A 25,867-nucleotide genomic window follows, 5' to 3' on the forward strand; every position below is an offset into this window, starting at 1 on the left:
CCGACCGATCCAAGCGGCCAACTTGTTTTGTAGTTGTCTATTTATGCGCTTAGTGCTGTATGCAAATAGTTGGCGTGGCGTACCTATCGTACTCCCCGACCTGCCCGCTCCCTGCCACCACTCGCTGCTGCTGCTGCTGCTGCTGCCACACTGAACCAGTTTTTTGTTTCGAGTGCCCTTCAGCCCCCAAATCCATCCTGTGTTTGCATTTTTTATTAACAAACAGCAGCACAAAATAAATGAATACAAAAAAACCCCTAAATAAAGGGTATGCAAAATATTTGCTGGAAATGAAAAACCCTTTTCGTTCTTTTTTTTTTGGTTTTTGTTTTGGTGTGGGCGGCGATAAGCCAAACTGAGGGGAAGTTTGCCACCCTAACCTTCTATAAAGGGTAGCCACCCCTGTATAGGGACTGCTGTTGTTGTTGTTTTTGTTTGTGTTGCTACAACGATATTTCATGTATACCACGCATAATCGTTGTTGTTTTAGTGTATTAATTTTGGTTTTTAATAAAGCATAAATATTTGTGTTTGTGCTGTCGACTCGCCCCAGGATCTCACTCCTCCCTACCCCCCGCTCCCCCTGTTCGCTGTCCGTTTTTATTGAAGTTTGGCAAGTCAAAGTTTAGTTCTATGCCCAGAGGGGCATATTCTGTAAAACGTTATTGACTTTGTGGATATATGGTTATAACCCAAACACATGTGTGCGCCTGGGCCCCCAAGGGTCTCATTACATCGGTGTTATCCGAAAGCAAACTTCTATGTGAATAAAACAGCACTGCCACCAGATCGAGACGAGTGGGTGAATGTGGAGCGCTTTATCGAGGTGCTGCTGCCGGGCAGTATTAATTGCAAATTCCTCAATGACAGCTCCGACATATTGATATCCATATCCACAGCCATATCGGGCTCCACGCTGGCTCTATACTGTATGCCTTTTATGGGCAGAAAGTGATTTGCCTTACATATGCATTTTGCATGTTTTAATTATAAAACAAATCAATTTACCCCCCTCCAACCCGCTTCGAGCAAACAACTTAATGACATTTATCCATTTCTTACAGTCCCTCAAACACACACACACACACACACACAAACACAGTGCCTTATGCAAGTGCACAGCTGTGCAATTTGCATAAATGCATTTTTTATATTGTTCGTCGCGTTTACTTTCCCCGCTTTCCCCTCTTTTGGTTCTGAAAGAACTTGGTCAAGAGGGTGCGTGGGCGACATTGGTTCCGGAAAACTTTAAATCGATTTCGACTTTACTCGACTTTCCAAGTAATTAATGATGGAAACTGATTAAGTTTTCCTCATTAAGGTTCCTCAGCCTTCCTCCTCCTTTTGCTGCTTTACTAAGATATTTAATGCAGGCTTCAAATCTGTTCTTTGATCATTTGCCTTAAACTTATATAAACAAAGAGATATGTTCTCTTAGGAAGATGTTTCAAATGCTATTCACGGCACTTGTTGAACAGCCAGCGTCCAATATAGCTCCAAAATCGAATAAGAAGAAAGAGAGCCCTGAGGGGTTCTTGGCCCTGACTTTTTGACCAAAAACCGATCAAAATGCCACCCCCATCCGCTGAAATATCTTCCGTGTCTGTATCTGTAAGTGCATTTTCCATTTTGCCATTAAATTTGTTACGTTCTTGAGTTTTTTATTTGTGTGTTTCCTGTTGATTTTCTCGTGTTGTGTGTTCAACTGCTTATTGATTTTCAATTAGTTTGTTTTGCTTTTCACCGTCGACTGTGCGGCAAATGTACTTGCAGTTGCAATTTGGTTCTTCCTTCCACTTTTTCGCATTTTCCCCCACCAAAGTGACATACTTAATTTTCCATCGAGTGTACTTTTCGTGTGTCTATGTGTGTGTGTGTGTGTCTGTGTGACTTGCACTCATAAAATATGCAATCGCCAAAGCGCATCCAACGGATTTGGCCAACGATTGCGGCAAGACTTTGGCAAGAGCTTGTGGCTCTGACTCTGACTTTGCCAAAAAAATGTGCCAGGGTTAGACCAGAAACAGACACATGCCAATATGCTGGGCCATAAATAAGAGAACGCCAGCAGACTTGGACGAGGTCTGCAGTCTGGTCTGCCGTTGATTCCGGCCCTTAAAGCCTGCTCTCGTTTCAATTTAAATCCTCACTCAACTACAGCTAATTAGAGGAGAGGATAGTTCAGCATTAATTCATTTACCAGCCAGTTTCCTCAAGCGTCGAAAATAAATACATTTGACCTTTTGTTGCAGCGGAAATTATTAGCTCGATCGAGTTGGTGAGGTTTTTGTGAATTTTGCGGTCTGTCGGAGCGAAATTTATGCAATTACAAAAGCAATTTTCGCATGGGACCGCATTTTAATTTCGTTTTATAATTTCGACAAATAATCATTTACATAAGCGAATCGCCATGCGAGTGCTTCGGCGAGTGTTTGCGGCATATGCAAAGTGTTTGTTTGAGTGCTTTTCCCCCAGCACCTACGACACACAATATATGTATAGCATGCACTATTTATATATAAAATAATTATTTACAAGCAATTAACTTTGCGCATAGCTTTTATTTAGTTAGTTTCGTATGGGTTTCAGTTAAAATTTTGCCATTGTAACATTTAACGTTTGCCCCGAATAAACCGCATTAAAAATTAAATATGAAATAATGGCATTTGTGGTGTCGGCGGTCCATGGGGAAGGCTGTCAGCTGCATCAGTCAAATGTTGAAGCCTGGTTTTGTTGTTTGATCCATTTTCGGCCCCATAAAGTGACACGTCCATTGGGCTGCGATTTACTTCCACATGGGATATTCTGCTGCGGTCTTTCCGCTGCTGTTCAGCTATTCCTCATGAGTTAGCCGTCTCAACTCGTTCAGTTTTGCAGAATCAGATGTCTGCCATAGCCCAACGAATGATTAATGCGAGGATCGGCGATTTCTGTCTAGAAATTTTATAATCTTTGATTCTGATTATCCAAAAAAATAAATCAACTAAGAAATGGAGCAATCTGAGGGAGTCAAGGGGCGTTTGGGAGTGGACATTCCACTGGGGATTCGTGTCTGGGATTCTCCATGGGAGCCGAGCCCGGGACCCCTGAGCACACTCTAACCCGAAACAAGTCGTGGATCTTCCAATATTCCTGGCAATTCCGTATTACCTGAAATACATTTCGATGATTTAACCCTTTCCCCCCCTAAAATTTTCGTTGAATAAAAAGAGATTCGTTTTTATACCCGATACTCAAAATGAGTATTGGGGTATATTAGATTTGTGGTAAAAGTGGATGTGTGTAACGTCCAAAAAATCGTTTCCGACCCCATAAAGTATATATATTCTTGATCAGCATCAATAGCCGAGTCGATTGAGCCATGTCTGTCTGTCCGTCTGTCCGTCCGTCCGTCTGTCCGTCCGTCCGTCTGTCCGTCTGTCCGTCCCCTTCAGCGCCTAGTGCTCAAAGACTATAAAAGCGAGAGCAACGATGTTTTGGATCCAGACTTCTGTGATATGTCACTGCTACAAGAATATTTCAAAACTTTGCCCCGCCCACTTCCGCCCCCACAAAGGGCGAAAATCTGTGGCATCCACAATTTCGACGATACGAGAAAACTATAAACGCAGAATCGTAGAAGATGACTATATCTTCTAGAGTGCAAAATCTGAACCAGATCGTATAATTATTATAGACAGAATCAAGAAAACAATTTCATTTTTTCTCGCCCTGTCTCTCTCTAACACACACGTAGCATAGCCGGCTTTGCTTAGAGTAAAACATTAGCGCCTAGATCTCAGAGACTATAAAAGCTAGAGCAACCAAATTTGGTATCCACACTCCTAATATATCGGACCGAGACGAGTTTGTTTCAAAATTTCGCCACACCCCCTTCCGCCCCCGCAAAGGATGAAAATCTGGGGATATTCACAAATCTCAGAGACTATTAAGGCTAGAGTAACCAAATTTGGTATCCGCACTTCTGTTAGATCTCACTATAAAACGTATATCTAAAAATTTCGCCCCACTTCCTTCCGCCCCCACAAAGGACGAAAATCTGTTGCATCCACAATATTGAGGATACGAGAAAACTAAAAACGCAGAATCATAGATAATGATCATATCTATCAGATTGCTGAATCTGGATCAGATCAGATCATTTTTATAGCCAAAAGGAACAAATCAATTTGCACTGGCTACGCAGCACCCGACGTCACGCTCAGACTGATTTTCTGTCTCTCTCGCACGCACTCTTTGTCGTGTCGTTTAATATTAGCGGCGTCTGCCGGAGGAGAGCCATACTGACTTAGTATCGGGTATAACTGTAGAGTTGCGGTCTCCGCAGCAACTCACAACGTTCCCCCTCGTTTTTTAATGTTTTCCCAATATTTTGTAATGTTTTTGCGTTTATTTTCTCAGATATATTTCTTGTTCTGTTTTGTTTTTCTGTTTTATGTAATTGTAATAATTAATTTAATAATACATTTGCCATTAAGTAAATTGAATTAAATTAATTTAGTTCCGTCCTCTCTCGCTCTCTCTCTATACAGTATACGTCATTACATACATTAATAAATACATTAAGTGCTTTAAATTGTTGTTTTTTTGTTGATTTTTTGCGATTCTTCTATATACACATTACATTCAGATTAAATATAATTAAATATTTCAAATAGTTATTGTTTCGTGTAGCTTAGGATGAGTGCTCCAATTGATGCGAACGAATGTATTTGTTTAGTAGTAGTTTATGGTTTTAGTATTTGTTTTTAGGTTCTTTTATGCCTGGCTAGAACTACTAAATACGTCTACGAATTACAGTGTTTTTTTTTGTGTTTCGTTTTTGGGGATAGGGTGGGGCAGTTCTCCCGCTCTCGGGCTCCCCGCTTTAACTATAGTTAATTAATATATCACATTGAATTTGAAAGTGTTTTAACAACATTTCTAGTAATTGTTTTTTGTTTTTGTATATAGATATATGCTAATTATGTAATTTTTATGGGTATTTATATACGTGTCCCTCTCGCTCGCTATCTCTCTTCTGTCCCTGTCTCTGTCTGTCTGTCTGTGTGGCTGTGTGAGCGTTTTTGTGGTGCTGTGCTACACAACTACAAAACGACAACCACAACTACCTTAACGACAACGACAACACATGAACGAACACCAAAGGCGAAATGCAAATAAAATGTTGAAGAAAAATGCCTACGAAAAAGTCTTTTTGTTTTCTACTAGTGTGTGTGTTTGTGTGTGTACGTGTGCACGTGTGTGTTTGTGTTCTACTTCCGCCGGTTGCGCAAGCGAGCGAACAGCTTCAAGATGGCCGCCCCTGCGCAGGAACCGCCCGAGAGCAGTGCGAGGGAGAAAGAGATGGCAGCAGGAGCAGTGGCAGTGGCAGTGGTGGTGGCAGTGCCATGGGGCAGGGTCAGAACTTACACCAGGAAAGCCTGTCCATTCTTATTGGCCGTCTCGCCGTTGGCAGCTGTCTGTTGCTGTTGCTGCTGCTGCTGCTGTTGTTGCTGCTGCTGCTGTTGTGCTGCCGCAGCGGATGTGGAAGCCTGCGCCGTCGACTGAGTACTGGTGCTGGCCTGACTCAAGCCGCTGCCACTGCGCAGATGCACGGGCGCCGTTGCCTGCTGGGGCACGGGCATGGCCGCGCCCACCGCCCGGAACTGGGGCTGCAGCAGGCGCTGCTGCTGCTGCTGTTGGTGGTGCCGTGCCAGCTGCTGCTGCTGGTGCTGATGGTGGTGCATCAGGCCAGTGGGGATCATGGAGAGGGCCTCGTGCTGGTCGTAGGCGCTGTACTCCGACTCGATGCTGTGGTAGATGTGCTCCGAGGGCGGGCGCATGGGCATGGGCATGGAGTCCACGATGCGAGCTGGCCCCCCCGGGCGGGTGGGCCTTGGCGAGGGGGTGGCTGTGGTGGCGGAGCTGTAGTTGGCCTCCATGTCCTCGGTGCAGTAGTAGGCCGGCGGTGGAGGGGCCTGGCGGAAGATCATGCCCGGGGAGACGGGCTGCTTGAAGCGCTCATGGTGGTCCAGGGTGTAGTTGTTGCCGCGCGGCGACAGCTCGATGGGGATGGCGTAGCGGAGCTTCTCCCAGAAGTAGCGGTCGCAGGTGAGCAGGCGGTTCGATGGCACGGACTTCAGGTAGGGCGAGAGCTCGGCCACGTCCTCGGCCTCTGAGGAGACGCTGGTCTCCTCGATGATGACCAGCTTCTGGGCCAGTCCGCGGAGGGCCTCGTGGAAGGCGTTCCGGAACTCGACGCGATTCCATTCGGTGGCCAGCAGGTTGCGGGTGAGCACCAGGATGATCTTGCGAGAGGCACGAGCGCCCTCCACCAGCTGCAGATGGGAGGCCTGCGGCGGCAGGTCGCGCTGCTGGATGCATAGCCGGAAGGGGGGGCGGCCGTGCTCCAGCTCGGCGGCGATGTTGCGGCACACGAACTCGTAGTCCTTCTCCGAGTGCAGGATGATGGCGTCGTACAGCTTGCCGGCGTCCTCGAATCGCGGCTCGCAGACACGGACGCCGTAATGGGCGAACAGCCACATGCGCACGCTCTCGCGAAAGACGAAGACGATGATGAGGACCACGACCAGGAAGATGAGCACCAGGACGGCGGCCAGCAGAGGCAGGCGGTAGCCCCCGGCAATGTCCTGCGACGAGGAGATATTGCTGGCGCTGGCATCGAGAAGCTCGGAGCAGTCCGGTCCCCCGGCCACATTGCCGAGCAGCTCCAGCTCCCGCTTGATGCCAGCATCGATGCAGTAGATGTCCGCCGAGTCGCGCACCACCATGGCGTTGTCCGACACGAACTGGGCCAGTTCCCGCAGCTGCTGGCAGCGGCACGACCACGCGTTCCTGCCCAGCGTCAGGCCCTGCAGGCTGTTGCGGTACTGGAGATTGGGCAGCGAGCTCAGGCGGTTGTTGTCCAGTCGCAGCACCTTGAGGGAGACGAGCGGCTCGAAGCTGCCGTTAGAGATGTGAGTCAGCATGTTGTTGTGCAGATACAGCTCCCGGAGGAGGTTGAGCGGCTGGAACTCGGTGCCCTCGAGGGCCGTCAGCTTGTTGTTCTCCAGGTGGAGCACGCGGAGATTCGAGAGCTGCGAGAGGCTGCCATTCTGCAGGGTCATCAGGTTGGAGGAGTTGAGGTAGAGGGCGCGCAGGTTGCGCTTGCCCGCCAGCTGACCCGCCTCCAGCACGGGAATGTTGTTGCCGTCCAGATAGAGGTCGCTTACGTCCTGGGGGATGCGGGCGGGCAGGCTGACGAGATCCTGCTTGCCGCAGTCGACGATGTTCGTCGACCAGGTGGCATCGTGGAAGCAGCTGCAGTTATTGGGGCAGATCACCTCGCACTCGCAATGCTCGTACTCGCAGCAGTGGCACGTGGGCGGGCAGTGGCTGTCGTACTTGCAGACAAAGTCCGTGGACGCCAGGCTGGAGAGGGGGCGCAGCGGGGCGTTGCGGCTGTGGGGCATCAGGCACTCGATGTTGGCCAGATCCACCACGCGGGGGTGCTGCCGGGTGGTCAGGTTGTTGATCCGCTGCAGCCACTCCATCGAGCAGTCGCACTCGAAGGGATTGCCGCCCAGGTAGAACTCGGGCACCGGCTTCTCGGCCGAAACGGGGGCCACGCGGAGCGCATTGAGCGAGATCTTGGACAGCACGTTGGCGTAGAGATCGACGCGGGCCAGACGGGTCTTGTCCACGAAGGTGTTGGCCTGGATCTGGCCTATGATGTTGTTGTTGATGAACAGCAGCTCGATGGAGTTGGGCACGGACATGGCGCCAATCTCAGTGATGCGGTTGTGCGAGGCGTCCAGCGTGGTCACGCGGATCTCCTCCTGCAGCTTGTAGTAGTTGCCCAGGGCCTCGATGTAGTTGCCGTGGATGTCCAGCCACTTGAGGTTCGACGGTATGAAGGCGTAGTCGAACCACACCAAGTGGTTCTCCGAGAGATTCAGCCACAGAAGGGAGGCCAGTGTGGCGAAGATCCCATTGATGTCCGTGAGGAAGTTCTTGTCCAGGCGAATGGCCTCGATCTCCGTGTTCTTATCGAAGGCACCTCGCTCAATGTTCTGGATGCGGTTCTTGGCCAGATTGAGGACGCTGAGGCGGGGCAGATCCTGGAACATGCCCACGGTGATATTTCCGATGCGATTGTCGATCAGCCGCAGTCCCGTCAGCTGGTTGAGGTTGCGGAACGTGTTGTTCTTGAAGTCCGAGATCTGGTTCTCGCCCAGATCGAGCGTCTTCAGCATGCTCAGGTCCTGAACGGCCTCGGGCACCTCCATCAGCTGGTTGGAGCTGAGGTCCAGTTCCTTCAGGTCGGAGCAGTTGCGGAAGGCCTGCGTCTCCACGATGCTGATGAGGTTGTTGTTCAGCGTCAGTTTTGTGAGCACGTACAGGCCGTTGAAGATCTTGTTGTCGAGCGTGTGGAGCCGGTTTTCGGCCAGGTTCAAGGTGTGCAGGTTGTAGAGCGGCAGGAAGGCGCCCTCCTCGACATGGCCAATGGAGTTGTTGCGCATGTCCAAGATCTGCAGGAAGTACAGCTCCTTGAAGGTCTTGGCCCCGATGCGGGTGAGGGCGTTGTTCGAGAGGTTCAGCACGATCAGCCGGATCAGGCCTGCGAAGGTGTTATTGTCCACATGGTGGCTGGTCAGCTGGTTGCCGCTCAGATCGAGGACCAGCAGCTGCTCGAGGCGGTGCAGCAGTCCCTTGGGCAGATCGTACAGATCGTTGCCCTGGAGGTGCAGCTCGCGCAGCTCCTTGTTGCCCGCAAAGGCGTCGGCGGGCAGCGACTCCAAGTGGTTGTACGAGATATTGAGCACGCGCAGGGAGCTGAGACCCGCCAGGGAGTTGGGGGCCAGAGAGCTGATGTTGTTGTGCTGCAGGCTGAGCGTCTGGAGACGGCGCAGCCGGGAGGCGCCCCAGGCGTCGGGCAGGGAGCGCAGCTCGTTGTAGGAGACGTCCAGCACCTGGAGCTCGGAACCGCCGCTGACGGCGCCGTTGGCGTTGCTCAGGGCCGAGCCCACGCACAGCTTCTCGGAGAAACCGAGATACTCGGCGGACCGGATGCGGTTCTGGGTGAGATTGAGCAGCTGGAGGCTGGGCATGGAGCACCAGAGGCCCTCGGGCAGCTGGCGCACATTGTTGTCGGCCAGATGGAGTTCGCTCAGATCGCGCAGGCCGTGGAATGACTGGGCGTGCAGATCCAGCGTCTTGCCGGGGCCCCACATGGCGTTGTGCGTCTGCAGGCTGAGGCGCTTGAGAGAGAGGAGGCCCTCGAAGGCGTTGGCAGGGATCCGCTGCAGCTTGCAGGCGTCCACCTGCAGCTCTTCCAACTTTTGCAGGCGTCCGAAGAGGCCCGCGGAGAGCTCGCTGGCGTGCAACAGATCCTGGCTACACTGCAGCTCCAGGCGGTTGGCCGTCTCGGCCACCTGGAGGTCGAGCGGGGCGGCGGCGTCCAGCGCCCGCACATTGCACTTGATGTCCATGGTGGTGCGGACGAACTCCCAGGCGCACTGTTGCGCATGCGTGCTGCGCACGGGAACGGCCGCGGCGGTCAGGAGAAGCAACAGGCAAAAGGCCAACATGTTGGATGCTTCGCTTGGTTCTTGTCGTTGGTTTGGATTGTTGGAGAGCCTCTGTGGGAGAGGGCTCTTAACGGTTTCGGTTGCTCTTGGCTTGGGTTTTGGTTGTTGTTGCAACGCTCTGTCACTTTCTGGTTTTCATTTTTTGATCGCTTTTTCCAACCCGCTTGTACGCGTAATCCTTGTGTGCGTGTATGTGTGGTTTCGGCTTGTGGCGTGACACTTAGCGATTTGCACTATATTTTTGTTTACTGTAAAAAAAATATGTCCACTTCTTGCTGTTGGTTTTTGGTTTTTTGTGTTTTTATGTTAGTATTTTTTGTACGTAATAGCTTTTCACGATACGCGAATGACGACTCAGACTCAGAATCAGTTTCGTTTCGTTTCGTTTTGGTTTAAATATTTCTTGTCGGTTAGCGTCGGAGCTCGTTTCCTCAGAACATGTTTCGTCCGCCGCGTTTCAAACCAAAGTGATTGCTGGAGTTGGCCGCTGCGACTCCGTTGGCTCGTTGAAAATGTGGAAACGACGAGGCAGCAGCGCCGACGACGCGGCGTCGCGCAGCAGCAGCACACCGACACGAAAGAGCCAAACGGCAGACGGCAGACAGACAAAATCTGTGTGTGTGCCTGCACGTTCGTGTTCTGCCGCGCGCACTCTTTTTCAATGCACATGCACTCACACACATGCAGGCTGGCAGGCAGGCAGCGGGCAGGCAGAGCAGCATGCATGTGCATGCGCTGCTTCGCTCTCACACATTGCGCTCCCACATAGCAGAGGCAGCAGCAGAGGCACTGGCAAAACAGAGAGCTGAGAGCAGAGCAGCGTTAACAACAACAACAATTGCATTTCCTGCCTGCATATGCTCGAACATGCATGCTCTCTCACGCTGCTGCTCTCTCTCGCCAAAAGTAGGGGAAATGTTGCATGCACACACACACACACACACAGGGCGGCAGGCCAGCAACAGTTAACCCTACAATGGCCGCACTAGCTGTAGTAGTAGTAGTGGCTTAAGTACATGTTGTGTGAGCGTGGAATGCTGAAGAATCTGCTCTCTCGCAGATCTCTGCCTCTCTCTCTGGAAGTGGAAGGAAAAAGAAGAGTGGGAGAGCAGTCTACAATTAGCATTGGAAAGTGGATTAAATACTGGAGGAGTTCAGAATAGGTTATCAGTGAGGCCGCTTTCCAGCCAGCGATTATCATTTCAGTGCGCTATAAGCGGGGATTTTTATCAGGGAATGCACTTGAAATTGAATCATCCCATACAAATTGGGGCACATATGCCTAGTCGCTCGACTATGAAATACCAGATTTGTTTTTAAGAGAATCTCAAAGATCTTAAAATAACCTAACATCTCCATAGATCTTTGGATATAATTTGAAGCTTGTAGCATCACATCTCCAAATTCGAATGAAAAAAGTAGTCTTAAGTTCCAGCAACAAGTTCCTCCATATAGCCCGTGGCTTCTCTGTCTATCCCATAGAACCCCATTCGGGTTAAATCAAACCTGCAACAGGCTGCTGTTGGCTGGCAACATTTCGCCCCCAATCCCCATTCGCATCCCACTCCCACTCCACCCTCCCTCTGCTCCCATGGTAGCCCAGTTCTCTGACTCAGTTCGTTTAGTGCCTCGTGTTGCATGCTACACACGACGTGCAGGCAGGCCCCTTCTAGAAGGAGTGTGTAGAGCTTCAGTTTAGCATGTTGCATGCCGCTTGGCTCTTAACAGCTGCCGCTGCTTCTGGTGCTGTTGTCGTTGCAGCGGCGATTGCTGTTATTGGTGGTAGCACATCCGTGGCCAGTGGCCTGAGTGGAGCATCAGCAGCAGCCGGCCTCTCTGGTGGCAAGAGGCCCGGAGAGTGTTTTGTTGCCATAAAATGTTGAATCTATTGTCGCATGTTTAATATATTTTAGCAATATTTGTTGTGTGTTTCTGCTGTCAAACATTTCTTGTGGCTTCTAGGTGGGAGTCCGTTTGGTTTTGCCATGTTTTGAATTCTGCCACATCTGCGGCTGCCTCTTTTTGCCGTTTGCTTGTGGCAATTTGGCAAATTGCTTAGCTTTTTTCAAGCTGGAGGCTGATCGGGAAGAGCATCTGTGTGTGTGCGAGGGAGAGACGGACGGCACAAAACTTGTTAGTTAGATACGTTGTATTCTTTATTTCCATTTGCAGCATTTGTTCCACGCTGCTACTGCGCCTCATTCGGAAGACTGACTCTGTTGCCGCCTGTCCCATAAACATTGCATATGAGTGTTGCAACCAGCAGTGGCACTGGCAGTGGCAGCGGCAACAGTGGCAATATTACAGTTTGAATGCCACTATTATGCCATTTCGAATGGCAACTGAATTCAGGCGTGCAACAAGCTGCTGCTGCTGCTGCTGCTGCTGCTGCTGCCGCTGTTGCTCCTCTTGTCTCTACAAAAGGTCTTTGGGAAGTTTTCCATTAACTTTTCCGGAATGGGGTGGGGGGTTTTCCTGCTGCACTAATTTTACCGGGTTCTAATGTACCCTCTATCGTGGGGCATTGCCCCACCTGGCCCAGATATCCCGAGTATTTTGTGCGAGTTTTGCCAGCTTTTTCGGCTGTCGACTTATGCCACTTAAAATTACATTAAAAAACTTTCCTCCTCCTCGCGGAGTGTGGCCACCCAGTGCATAGTACCCAGTACCCAGTGGCTGTGGGGCACGTGGGGCAGAGTTGCAAAGTTTGCCCGGCTTTTTGGATGTTTACGCTTCCACTTCCTCTTCCATTTCGGGGTCTGTTGCTTCTGTTGCTGCAGCAGAGAGCTTGTTGGCTTCTTTTTTGTGTTTTGTTCTGTGCCGTTTTGTTATTTTGTTTTTGCGGGACTGCAAATATGAAAGTTTTCTTACTTAATTATTTTGTTTGTTTGTCGTTGTTGTTTCTGTTAATGTTGTTGCTGTTGCTGTTGCTGCTGTTGCTCCTACTGTGGCTGTTGCTGTTGCTCTATTGCTATTAATTAATTGAGTTACGCTTGCCCCGTTTCTACTCATACTTCTGCTTCTATTGCTGTTGATGCTACTTTTGCCCTAGATGGTGCTGCTTCCCTGCTGTACTGTAGATGTTGCTGCTGCTGCTTCCCATATGTTGATGCTGCTGCTGTTGCTGTTCTTATTGTTGTTTGCTTAGTGGTGCGAATATTTTATGAATTTTTAAATTTCATTAACTCGACATGTGCCCGAAACTTTTGTGACAGACTGTGTCGCATGTCGTCGACCCCTGGAAAGAAACTGCGCGACATAACTATGGCATAACTAAACTAGATAAATAAAATAAAAAAAATATATTTCTAGAGGTAAAATGGGATTTTCTGGTCATAAATTTTAAGGAATTTATGAGATATTTACCATCTGTATCATTAATCTTTTCAGTTAATCTTCGTAAATTGGAAAGATATTGGAGAGAACTACGATTTTTTGAGCTAATTGGGAAGGCTATTTATGCGGTAGATAATCGAAAATTATATAAATGTATGTAGTGGATAAAACATATAATTTTGCCACTCAATTTAGTTGGAGTTGCAAAAAGTTCTACTTGGGGTTCCATTACCTTAATGAAGTCTGTTCCTGATGACTATACAAGAATTTCGCGCATCTGCCTGCGTGTTTCTTTAGAGACACCAACCTTGTGTGGCTGAAGGCTTTCATAAAAGATTCAAAATGCTTGTTGTTTTGGGCACCGCACGGATGGGTGTGAGGGGGCTTGCGTCTGAATATTATTCATACGCCGCATTGGCCACGGCCAGAATGAGAATGAGAATCCTCTGAATCCTCAGTGCAGCTTTCATTTCGACTCGCATAACTATGTCAAATTTGTGTCTGTCCGGGCGAGTGGCTCTGTGGCAGCATCGGATGCGCTGCTCCTCCAACTTTCCCAGCGGTGTATTTAGTCATGCCCCAGAGAGGGGAAGGAGGTGGGTGGAGCGATGGTGCGGTGGAGCGAGGGAAACTTTCCCACTTGGCTCGGCTCCTGGGGAAATTGTATTCAAATGCAAACTAAACAGAAACCGAAACAGAAACCGAAACAGAGGAAAAAACTATTTTAATTGAATTAGAAAATGGCAATGGGTCAGAAGCACGTTTGTAATGCATAATTTATGTCTGTTCACTGAGTTTTGTTTTCTGATTTTCCATTTTGCAGCGGCAGTGGCAGCGGCAGCCGTTGCCAATCCGCATCCGAATGCGGCAAGCGTTTTGCCCGATTTTTTGAGGCCAAAATTTTCATAATCTTTTGGTGAAATAGAAAATTGCCAGAAGGAGCAGCAGCAGAAGGAAAACTCATCTTGTAAATGCAGTTATGAATATCATTGGAGTCGCTGCGGCGTAATGAATGAAATGTGCGGGGGGATGGGAATGGGGACGTGGAAGCCATCAATACATGTTTGTGTCTGTGGCGGTGGGTGTGTGTGGTTATCCAAATGGATATGGATGTGGCATCGAGTGGAAAGTGCGTCTGACAGCAGTGCCGGCTGCTCCTCCGGCTGTGCCCGATGCCTGCAGCTCCTGCTGCTGCTGGGGAAGAGTCGTCCTTCTGGCAGCTGTCAAGCGCACTTGCATTACATTACTCCTCCTAAAGCCTGCCTTCTCCCGCCTCCATCGAGGAATCGTACTGATCAACAAATTTCAGTTAGATGAAAGATCGAAATTATTATAGATCAAATCCGCAGGAGTGTTGCCACACTTAAGCCAGGAAAGAAACTACCATCAAACCATTTTTTGGGATAGTGTTTCCTGTAAATGTATGGAGAATGCAGATCCCATCAGTTCTATTAAATATTTTATAGATTTCTCTTTTGAATTTTTAAATTCCTGTTGGCTAGTGTGATTTGCTATTGAATCGAGTGCTTGCTGTTGTTTGGTCTTCAGACCAGGACTCTCATTTGATATGCGGGTTCGGTAATGCGCCCACACGTCGATACTATGGCTCTGAAACAATGCCAGGCATTTTTATATATGCCAGGCGATATTTATAATACATATACAAGCGTGTTCGTGTACACTATGGTACAGTATAGTACAGCGACATGTTATGTGAGTAACGAGCGAGATGCCGACGACCGTTCAAGTGCATCTTAAAGATACTTTTGCTGGTTGGATGGCGGCGGCTGCATTGTGTGCTGCTTGGCTTGGCTTCGGCTCGAGTGGTGTTGCCGCCTGCCTATTGTTGCCACCAGCAGCTAGCGCCCACCCCCGCTGCCACTCCACCACTTGTAGGGGTTGATATATGAGCTTTAATGTGCATTAACTCTTGTGCCATATTTCTCTTCAGCCTTTGCCATGGAATGGGGTTAATTACGCGCTTATGGAGGACATTCTTGGCCGCAAACTATTTATCGGTCGCTTTTGATTAATGCTTCTGTCCGTCTGCAGAGGAAGCGGAACAATTCGGTATTTTGCGGTGAAAGATGTAGAGACTGTAGTGATTTGCATGTCGGGCGATTATTCTGTTTACCAATTGAAAGATTCCAGAAGCAACGATATAATCACCAACTTCCCCAAGTCTTTTTCGAGTAATTTAAATATTTTTATAATTTTCTAAAAGTCCACCAAAAGTATCCCCAAAAACCAAACAAAAAAATACCAATTCATTCTGCTGCTTTCGGCCACAACCTGTAATCATGGCTAAGCAAAAAAAGCCGGCCAGACAATTCTAATTGTCAGCCGCTCTTTCGCCTTATTTTTTTTTGCTGCTAAAGATTTCGTTTCGTTTTTCGGGGTCGCAATTTTTCAGCGTTTTGCTAATGCCACACGAGAGCTGCTTTAAAGATCAGACAGAACCCTTCATTAGGAACACGAAGAGCAGCCCAACGACGACGACGATCGTTCGACAACTCATGTTTATAAATTGGTCTATAATTTCGTTTCGTTTCGTTTTATTATTTGTGCAGCTTACAGGGGGTACCTTCGGAGTTTTCTTGTGGCTTTTCTGTGCGGTGGAAAACGGCTGGCTGGCTGGCTGGATGTTTTTGCAGGCCCAAACTAATTGCCAAAAATCTCTGGAAAAATGGTCTAAAGTATAAATATTTTTACTGCTGTGCGGAGTCTAAAAATAACATTTCGTTGAATGCCGGCGATGTTGTTTCAGCAAACAGTTTAGACGCTGGTTGTGGTGGTGGTGGGGGGAGGAGGCGGCCTAAGCCCTCGTCTGAGCCTACATTTGTAATGGGTCTATCTGCTAGATACTTAGATACATTGGCAGGTAGCTGGTCTGCGAGAGAGTGGAGTCTAAGAGAGAGAGCGAGCAAGAGAGTAAAAGAGGGGAAATGTCACGCACACCACTTCAAACGCTGCTCTGCTCGCACCAATACTTGCGCACCGGATCTGTCTCTCACTCATACTCGTGCAGCAGATCTGGTTCTCGCTCTCCCGCTGGTCGGCCATCTCTTTCACGATCAGCTTTCGTTGTATCTGACTTCCCTTTCGCACAGTTTCCGCAGCGATCTGCGCTTTGCCTGTGTGCGTGGGCCGCTCACTCACACACTCTCAGTGGTCGCTCTCTGCCTGCTCTCTGGGTTGCTCTCTCTCGCGCGCTCTCTTTGTGGCCCGCTCTCATTTTGCTGTCATTGACACGCTGAGCGGCAGGTTTTCTGTTTCTGTTTGCTGGCAGCAATTATGTATCTTGTATCTGCAACTCGCTTGCTTGCTGTATGCTGTGTATCTGTTGGGTTGGCCGAACAGCCTCAAATGCCTGACATTTTACGCTACTATCGCCGGCGATTTCTGCTCGGATTTTCGGCCCCGTCGCGCCTGAGCACTCACTGAATCCGCGCTCGCCTATAAACAAAACATTTCATACTATAATCCTTTCCCCCCGCCTCTGCCAGTGCCGCACAAAACCCCGTTGTGGCGTGGTGTGGTTTTCTTGTCCCTGATTGAGACAATATCGTAAAATATCGCCTCATGTGAAATTCGATCGCTAAGCAGATCCCAAGCAGCCCCTCTACAGCCCCCGTGCTCCCTCTCACTCCTTGCTGTATCGCTGCCGCAAAATTTAGTTGCTTTTGTCGCCGTTTATTGCCGCTTTAAGGCCTGCGCTCCTCTCCTCTCCGCCCCACTTTGGCCACGCTGTTCTGCTCAACTTGTTTTACCACACAAAATGCTCTCATTTGGCCATAACAGCCACAACCACAGCCACAGTCGCAGCAACAACAGTTTCAGATATATTTTCCTTTTTATACCCTGCAAAAGAGGGTATTTCTCGGAGAAGGAATCATTTTCGTCCACCCATATATATTTATCCGTCCCTCAGAAAATGATCAGAATATGAATAATTATTTTGCCAGGTCTCTGCACGAAGATCTGCATATGACCTGTCATTTTGGATGTAAGGAAAGTATTACAAGAGGGAGCCAGCAAGATAGGATCGCAGTATCTTCCAGCTGTCAAATAATGGGATCTGTGAGAGTATCTGAAGTTTCGGCCATCGGAGTTAGTATTTCTTTTATTTTTACAATGTATTTTTTTGTTGTTGTCTTGGTCTGGCGTCTTTGGGCTTAAATGAAACTAAATGAGGCAGTAATCAAGTTGTGCTCAAAGAGTCTCCGTCTCCCGCCCCCCTGCCAGGCACCTATCCTACCTCTCACACTCTCTCTCCTTGTGGTATTTTCGTTTCGCATTTTTTTCCCTTATACTCGTATTTTTTTCTTATTTTTTTAATATGTTTCTTGTGGTTTACAGCAAATTTCACACTTGGTCTGGCGGTCTGGCGAGTGGGAAGTATCTGACGCTCTGTACTCTAGACAGCCACAAAACATGGCTGAGGCATGGGCTGATTGATTTTTTAAAATCGAGCAGAAAAGAGAGAGAAAGAGAGGGATTGCCAAAGAATGGGAAGTTGGGTGGGGCCTTGCAGAGCCTTTGTGTTCGGGATCGGGATTTTCAAAGGAAACCAAACGAATTGACAGGATGGATCCGCCATTCGGGTTGGAGATGGAGTACTTGCCCTGTGTTCCAGTTATTGTCGAGTCAGCGGACTGATTTATTCATTGGCCTCGACCCACACTAGCTTTCACTATGGATCCCCATCTCTTGACAATTTCATTTCAATATTTTCGTTACACTTGAAGGCGATCCCGGCTACCGCTTCGCATCCGAAATGGAGTCGGAGGAGGGACCATCCTGGCCACCACTTCACATGCGGCTGCTGCTGCTGCTGCTGCCACGAATTGTATAATAAATATTATTCATTTGGCTCTGATTTTTCGAACCAATGATGCCACTGCGGCCACTCGAGGCCCACTACAGAGGCACACACTCTTACCCATCCCCAGTCCCAGCCCCCAGTCCCAGCCCCCAGTCCCAGCCATGACTCAATTAAGAGCCGCACGTTTATTGTGCTTGCCCGCGTAGTTTTGTCTGTTTTCTTCTGTTTTCTGTATTTTTTTATTAACTTTATAGCCTCTGTTTTTGTTCAACTTACTTACTGTTTTTCCCGTCGTCTTGTTTTTGTTGAAACGTCATCGTAAATTGCAATTAATTTTGAGGCCCGAACCGAGCCGGCGACAGATGATGGCTCATAATTTCTGCCTGTAGGTGTTTCATTAAACGCAGCCTTGAGAGTGGCCTGTCTTCAATTATTTTCACACCTTGGAGAACAGAGCAACAAAGTTTACGAAAAAAAACACGAAAGCGAAACTCCACTTAAAATTATGCCAATCACGAAGCCCAACTTTTGTTTTTGTCTTCGAGGGGGCGCACTTCAGACAGTCGCGGCTCAATATTTTCGAAAAGTGTTTGAATAAATCACGCAAATATTTATATGCCAAATCATGGCCAAAATGGAACTCAATCTATTTTTGGAAAAATCGAAAACTATTTTTGGAATTTAGCAAAAATGTATTGGGGATAGGTTGAGAGTCCTTGAATGTATCACTGAAATATCTTTAAATAGTGGCTTTTTTTTATTACCTTATGGAAATATATTGAGTGCCTTTTATTCAAATTTCAGTTGGTTTTATCAGAGACTCCCTCTCTCTGAGGAATAAAGTGGGGCAGGTCGCGGCCTTTAAAAGTCTGCTGTGGTGTCTCCAGAACCCAACACTATCTCCATCCGTGGCCAGCCATTGGAAAGCCATAAAGTCGCCGCTCTATCCCATTCTAAGAGTTAATTTCTAGCCTTTTACGACCCCACCAAATGTCAATTGATACGGAATTTTATTTGATGTTACAGCTGCTTGAATGGGGCACCGCTCGCGTGTTGATACACGCCTACTGTTGCCTGTGGCAGTGGTAAGGGAGGTCGCCGAATGCAATTGGCCATTGCCATAAAAAACACTTTGTGGAAGAGTTGTTGTTGTTGTTGTTGTTGTACCTTTTTTATGCATCGTCGAGCGGAAAGTGTTGCATTTATCTGCTACACAAAGCCCGGACCTTAGCGAGGATATCCAAGGAGTTGTCTCAGCCGCAACGCCTTGAGCACTGAGCGAAAAACTATGATGAATAACACCCATAGATGAAGGGAGAGGCACCCATCCCCCATTGCCCATACGAGATGATTCACCTCCCATTAACATGCGGCTGGCTGCCATTTGCTTCTGTTGGCCCTGTTTTGTGGCAGTTGGATTTGCATATCTCCCATCGAGCATCAGACATTTCTAGGCTCTCAGTGTGGCTGGGAGAAATTACAATAACCACAGCATAAAAAAGGATATGCCCCGCCACTTGCTTTTAGACTTTGTCTCCCAGCCAGAGCCTGGGATTGGGACTCGGCCTGGGCCTGGCTCTGCCTCTGTTCCTTTGCTTTTATTATCATCGGGCTTTGTCGGCGACTTAAGGGACGACGGGACATAAAAAAACACACACACACTCGTTGATAGACGGAACAACAGGGAAAACTGGTAGCCTAGGCCATTAGACATAAAACTCAAGTTGGGTAAGTGCAGACTCGACTCCCGACTATCTGTGGCAGGCAGGATAGCGCTAGATAGATAGAGTGGAGGCGGCGAGAGGGAGTGTGTGGCAGGCAAAAGGTGCTACCACTAAAAGTTGACCCAAATTTTATCATCAATGTGACAGAAAGTAGCGATTAGATGATGCCTTTTATGTGCCTCGTCTCTCTGTGTTGCGGTTGTCGGTTGTCTGTGCCGCCGACGCCGCCGACAAAGGTGGATTAAATGGATGCCACTGTGCGGGCTGTTCCTGGTCGGGTTACGGCAACGGGTGCACTCCATACTATCCTAGTACTACTGCCGATATGAATGGGTTTTCCCGGGACCATAAAGCGTTGCTGATATCTTAATTTGCCGCATCTATCGGGGACACTTGAGTGAGTGAGTGAGAGAGTGAGACGAGTCTGAGACGCCACTCGAGTTGTTGCAGCTGCCGATGCTGCTGCTGCACTTGTTTGAATTTCCATTGGCCCATATCCGGTTGGCTCTCTGGCGAGGCGCCGCCCGAAGGCAAATAGAGGCGCATCCTGTGTGCCCCTGTCACAGGCCCTTGAGATTTGAAACGATGCAGAAAATCGCTGCCTTGCCCTGCCGAGGTATTTGATTTGTGTTTGCTTCCTCGTCCCATCTCCAACTAGCCATGAAATGTCCGAGCCTATCGGAAGCTGATAGCGGCCCGGGATGACTGGATGGTAACTCTAGACGTGGGCTGCTGCTGCTTTCTTTGAAGTGGTCTTCCCGGATAAAGTGTTTGATAATCCAATTTTCGAATGCAAATCTCAGCTGCCGTTGCCGTTTCCCGGAAAACTGTGGGGGCCTCGCATGGTCAGGAGAAAAGAAATTGCCGGAGCTGTTTACGTTGGTCCTTACTCCATAAATATTTATGGGACTTTGAAAGGTTTTCTTTGGCGTAGAAAATAAAATTAGCCCCATCCTGCTCTCTCTTTCTCTCTGTTCTGCCACTCAAAAGGCGGCCGCAAAATTGTGTGGTAGCCGCCGTCCCGCGGGCAGCTCTTTCAATTTATATCAATAATGCCGTTAGCCTTAGTCCCTTGGACTTGTTTAGCCAGAGTTTAGCCAATTTTTAATCTTTAGCAACTTTCCAAGGCTGGGATTTTCCTCGTAGTACTGGGCTCCATCGTACTATTTGACACGCAACACGCGGCAAAGAGGAGCGACGACATGGCCTGTCGTGCACTTTCCAGTGCGGGTCTTGGGGCTCCGCCCCCACCACCATCTTCCGTCCTACACCCCAAGTTTAGCTCAAAATCAACTGCTAACATGACATAACTTACGAGCGAGCGGGTCATGCAAATTCCCTCTTCTTTGGGCAAAGTTTTTCCTCTTTTTGGCTCGGCCCGTTATGGTGGGAACTAGGCTGAGACCGGGGCCCAGTAATGGATAGCCGCCCGGCCAGCAAAAAAGGGCTGCGACGTCAATTTAAGCCAAAAGTTATTGGCACTTTGTCAGGCATGGAGTAATGCACTAAGCCATGGTACCACGCATCGGTTATGCGGTTTATACGGAGTCCAAAATTGGGATAAATATATGCTTTATTAATGGGAAATCATATACCGAAACGTTGAGGATATTCAAGGGCCAATCCCAACAGACAATGACTCGAATTAAACGTCATAGCGCCTGTCCAATCAAATAAACCCCATAAATGACTTAATCTAGTCATAACTTTGCTTGCCATTATCCTGGTAAAGCTCTGCCGCATGCACCCCTGGGGCGGACTTGCTGCTGCTGCACTCCTTGCGTGTGTTCCACATTTGTATGTGTATGTGTACGAGCATTCGGCGGGGCATTGTTACGAGCTCTCGTAGCAGTTTGCGGCGGTATCTAGGCCTGGCCAGGCACGATAATTGGCCGCACTAATTTACCTATTTAACTGGATTTTCCCGGGAGGGGCCGGGGTGGGCGGATGGCCCAGAGGCATGCCAATCGGGGACTAAAATTGAGCCCTTTGGGGCTACCACTGGCTGCGGGTTGATTTTCTTGGAAAGCACTTGGATGTCAATTGGGGAATTGGGTGAAAGTTTTCGCGGACTAGCGGCCTAAACCCTTTACTTGGCCTAACATCAGTGCAAAGTGGTGCCAGGCACGTCATCCGTCATCTACCCTGCCCTATCATCAAAAGGTTGTTTAAGATTTCCAAGTTGTAATCTGCAAAAGTTTGTCAATATTTGCGCTACTCAAACGGGGCGTTGTTGCCACATAATTGTGCTGACAGAAGACGGGTGGGGGCTGGATGCTATCTAATCTCTGTGCCACTCTTTCTCCTGCTGGAGCCACATCTTGCAGACGCAGAGGCAGAGTCAGAGGCAGATGCATATATGCTAATTGCATTAATAAATGAGCAGCTAACCGCGTGGTAGTGTATGTAGCTCTACCCTCCTACTGCAGCGGCCTGCCACTGTCATTCAATTAAAAAAGAAAACAACGACACATTAGGGAAAAACAAAAAGGTCTTGTCTCCGGGCCCCCTGCCTCTTGCTGACTGGAAAAGCCAAGGAAAATATTTAGAAAGTAAAGAAAGAAGCAAGCAGAAAGGCCAGCCAAGGCCCAGGCCCAGGCCCAGCGACAACAATGGTGGAGCAACATATGTACCCGAAGGTAATTGTCAAGTAGAGCAGCGGCAGCGACAGACAACGATGGCGTGGCACGAAGCTGTCTGCTGCTGCACGGCCTGCTGTGGCACCACCGCAGACACACGGCCAGCGACGATACGAAGACGTAGATGGAACGGACGGAACCGCCTCCCCTTGGCTCTTGGTCCCAGTACGGGCTACTGCGCACACACACATTAACTCATTGCAGATCCCCCCGCCCCACCAACAAATGACACACAAAAATGGTAACACAAACAAGACGGAAAACACACACACACTTGAATCGATCAAAACGAAGCTGAGATGCTCTTTGAAAGGCCCAGCCATGCCGCACTCCAGAATGTATGTGGATCCGGCTATACCCTCTCGAGGGCAGGGCACAAACAACAAACAGCAGCTATGTATGTCTGGCTGGGGCCCTGAATACCTTGCTGGCAACACTTTTTGGTAACATTCTTGTGGTTTTTGGCCTTTCAATAGACCCAAAAATATGCGCGGTCGCGGCGGGTTGTGGTTTTTGGGCCCGCCTCCAGGGGTTGTCGGGAGGTTAGAGACATATGCGTGACAATTAATACAAGACCCCCCCACGGGGGTGGGGTACGGGAACGGGTTGCGACGGGTCGCTGACAAAGGTACACAAAACGGAACTGCAGACACACCGCATCGCTTGTGCTTGCTGTTGTCTTTGGAGGAGTCGTTGTCGTGTCTTCTTGGCGGCATGCAGGAATGGAATGGAGTGGAGTGGAGTGCAGTGTGGTGGAGGGGGGGGTTGGCAGGAATATCCATGTTCCCTGCATTCAAGTGACAGCCACAGCGCCAGGACCGACTGGATGTGGGTGGGAGAAGAGCCGCAGAGCCACAGAGCCACAGAGCCCTGGTCCTAGTGCTGTGCTGGGCACCTGCCCCATAAGCTCCAACTCCAAGTCAAAGCAAAACCAATTTGCGGGCATAAAACAAACTGTACCTGTACCTGTACCCTCACCAGTTCCTGCTGCCCGGCCTCCGTTATTACATGGGACCTGGACCCTAGGCCTGGTCGCGTGTCGCTTATCAGGCTGCTTTATCAGCCCAGGAACAGCAACAGCAGGAGAGGCAGAGTCCAGTTGGGCAAAAACTTTGTTAGCGTCTTAAGTCCCGAGCTATTTTGCTACTTGTTTTCAGTTTTCTGTCCCCTGTCCCCAGACCCTTTCCTGTGTGCCTCTCCGGACCGACCCTTAAGGTGGCATTATTATTCCTGCTTCTGCTGCTGCTACTGCATATTTTAATTCTGCATTGGTTTGCCGCTTTTCCCCGCTGCCTCGCTTTTCATTATACTCTCGTATGCATGTACGATATTGTGAAAATGCATTTCCACTTAGATCTTTGCTGATTGCGGGTCCCTCGCTCTCCCTGTGTGTGTGTGTGTGTGGGGCAATTGACAGAACTGGTGGCATATGAGTTGCAAGAAGCATTTCCAATGTGCCACAGGGTCTTGGTTGGTTGGGGGTGGCAGAAGTCATTACTTCAAAGGATATTCGTGCAAAGAAAAGGGTTTTCAAAGAAAATACCTTCAGTTTGTACTACAGGATGTACTTTAGGATATGGAATCTGAAGATTTAAGAACCTTCCACAGCTGAAAGAACTCCCCCAGGTATCCGGTTCTTAGGCATTCACTACATCCTTATTATTCCAAGAACTGGGAAGGACAATCCATTACAAATCGCTCCCGATGGGGCAGCTAATTGCGCGACAAATTTGGAGACGATTTCCACTTCAATTCCAGCGGAAACTCCTCCTGGAGCAGAGCGGATATATCCGCCGACTCCAGAAACTACAACGAATTCAAGTGGGAATCGAGTGCGCACTTGCCACAGAGGGGAGGGGCTCTCGATCTTTGGCAAATGCGTGAAATAGATACTTAAACGTTGGGTCCGGACAGCTGTCAGGATAATGCTCGCATTCCCATTCGAGGGACCTGGGCAGGGGATGGCATGGGGGTGGGGGTTGCATGCAATAACTCAATTTGCTGCGGAGGAGTGCACATACGAGTAACAACAGCAAATTGACAGAAATATGAGCACGCCAAATGAAAAAAAGATGGAGTATGGAAGTAGGATTGAATGAAAGGACCAAACATCGACTGGCACTGTAAATGGTACTGTGAATGCGCTCCGCGAGATGCATTTTAAGTGGCCCCCGACTCTGTGGCAGAGTCATAAATTTGTCATTGATTGCATGTGAAATTTGAGGAGCAGCAGATCGGTTCGGTCTGGTCTGGTCTGGTCCGGTCTTTCTGGTGCATCTGCCTCTAGATGGGTACCCGTCTCCCTTGTTGCGTTGTTTGTGTATCTGGCTGTTTGTGTTTGTTATCCTTAGAGCAGTTTTATTGCTTTATTATGTCGCTGCGGCATCCTCATTGTGTCATGTTGATGCTGAGAGGACTCCTCAGCCTGTCCAGCCTGCTGGGGATCTCTCTGTATCTCCTACGTCTGCCGAGGTGCAATTTATGCGGGCCTACAACCAAAAGCGAACACTGCACGGATTTACCAGTTTCTCACAACTTAAATTACGCCCCGAAAGAATATTGGATTACATTTAGTAAGTTTTTCTGTATCCTTGCATCAATATCTTCCCACTAGAATGCACTGCTAAAGGGAATATGTATCTGCGGGGAGAGGATATCCAAAGAGGACGAGGACTCTTTGGTTTGTTGCTCACTTAACTGGAATAATTGACATGAACGATTCCTTGGCCCAACTCTTTTGTGTGGTTTCATATTTTAGTACTACCAGACCCAAGTGAGAATCCTCCTGCCGCTGCTGCTCCTTAGAGGGCCCATCCCCCCTCTCCCTGAGCAACGCGCCCCGCAACCGCACGGTTGAGTGGCTCCGTTCAAGCTGCAACAGTTTATATTGCATTATTCTGCTTGAATGGCATTTTCACTCGAAGAGAGAAGAGAGAGGAGCCACATTAAAAAAAACCTAAAAAGAACGTCGAAAGGAGCGGCCACAAAAAAAAGCAAACCCAAAGCGGAGCAAGAGGGGGAAAAAGCTCGCACTGCCCCAGCGAAAACAAAGTGAATTTCATTATGCCATTCCATTATGGAATTCTCCTTATCCCTGATGCCCGGCCCTTTCTCTGTCGCAGGACACGGTCAATTTGAATTATGAAAATCACGGCGCAAGGAGTCTGAGGAGCCCTGCGTCTGCAGTGACTTTTGAATGGGTTTTACTTCCATACCATTGAAGCGTTAACGGCTCCAGCTGTTGCCCACGAAAGGACACAGGGACACCCCCATTGTAATCCTTCGAACAAACTCTTGGGTTAACGGATAATTCCCCTGTGTGTGTGTGTGTGTGTGTGTGTGCTGAGGGTCCTTGGCATTTTGTGGCACTTTTAATGGTATCAGGGCCATCAGGTGTGCCTTCTTCTGCGGTCGAAATGGAATTCTCACCGTTCTTTTTTTGATCAGAGAATTCTCAGGCTGGAACAGCTGTTGGAATGTCGAAGGATACGGGATTCTGTGGAGAGATTCGGAATTCCACATCCATTTTCATACCCTATTCGATCTAATCGGAATCTCTTGGGAGACCTCTGAGAAGACCCACTCTTTCTTTTCTTTTTTCCTAGCTTTCCGTGGCACGTATTGTCTGGGCAACGATCTCGTTGGGTTTCCTGCCAGCTTAATGCCCCACATAAACCATTCCCTGCCACAAAACTAAAGCAAGACAACAGAATTTGTCAAGGCTTGATCATGATAGTGACACACACACACACACACACACACAATACGAGT

The 25,867-nt window shown here is 48.7% G+C and overlaps 1 protein-coding gene across 1 annotated transcript; it reads right to left on the bottom strand.

The window, feature by feature from the left end:
• Positions 1-4,713: 4,713 nt before the first annotated feature.
• LOC117188040 (toll-like receptor 7) lies at positions 4,714-10,053 on the bottom strand. The gene has a single exon (XM_033391205.1). It carries the CDS (start codon positions 9,570-9,572, stop codon positions 5,409-5,411), a length of 4,164 nt encoding a protein of 1,387 aa, XP_033247096.1. The 5' UTR covers positions 9,573-10,053; the 3' UTR covers positions 4,714-5,408.
• Positions 10,054-25,867: the final 15,814 nt, after the last annotated feature.

This window comes from Drosophila miranda, chromosome 3, assembly GCF_003369915.1.
Source record: "Drosophila miranda strain MSH22 chromosome 3, D.miranda_PacBio2.1, whole genome shotgun sequence".
NCBI lineage: Eukaryota > Metazoa > Arthropoda > Insecta > Diptera > Drosophilidae > Drosophila > Drosophila miranda.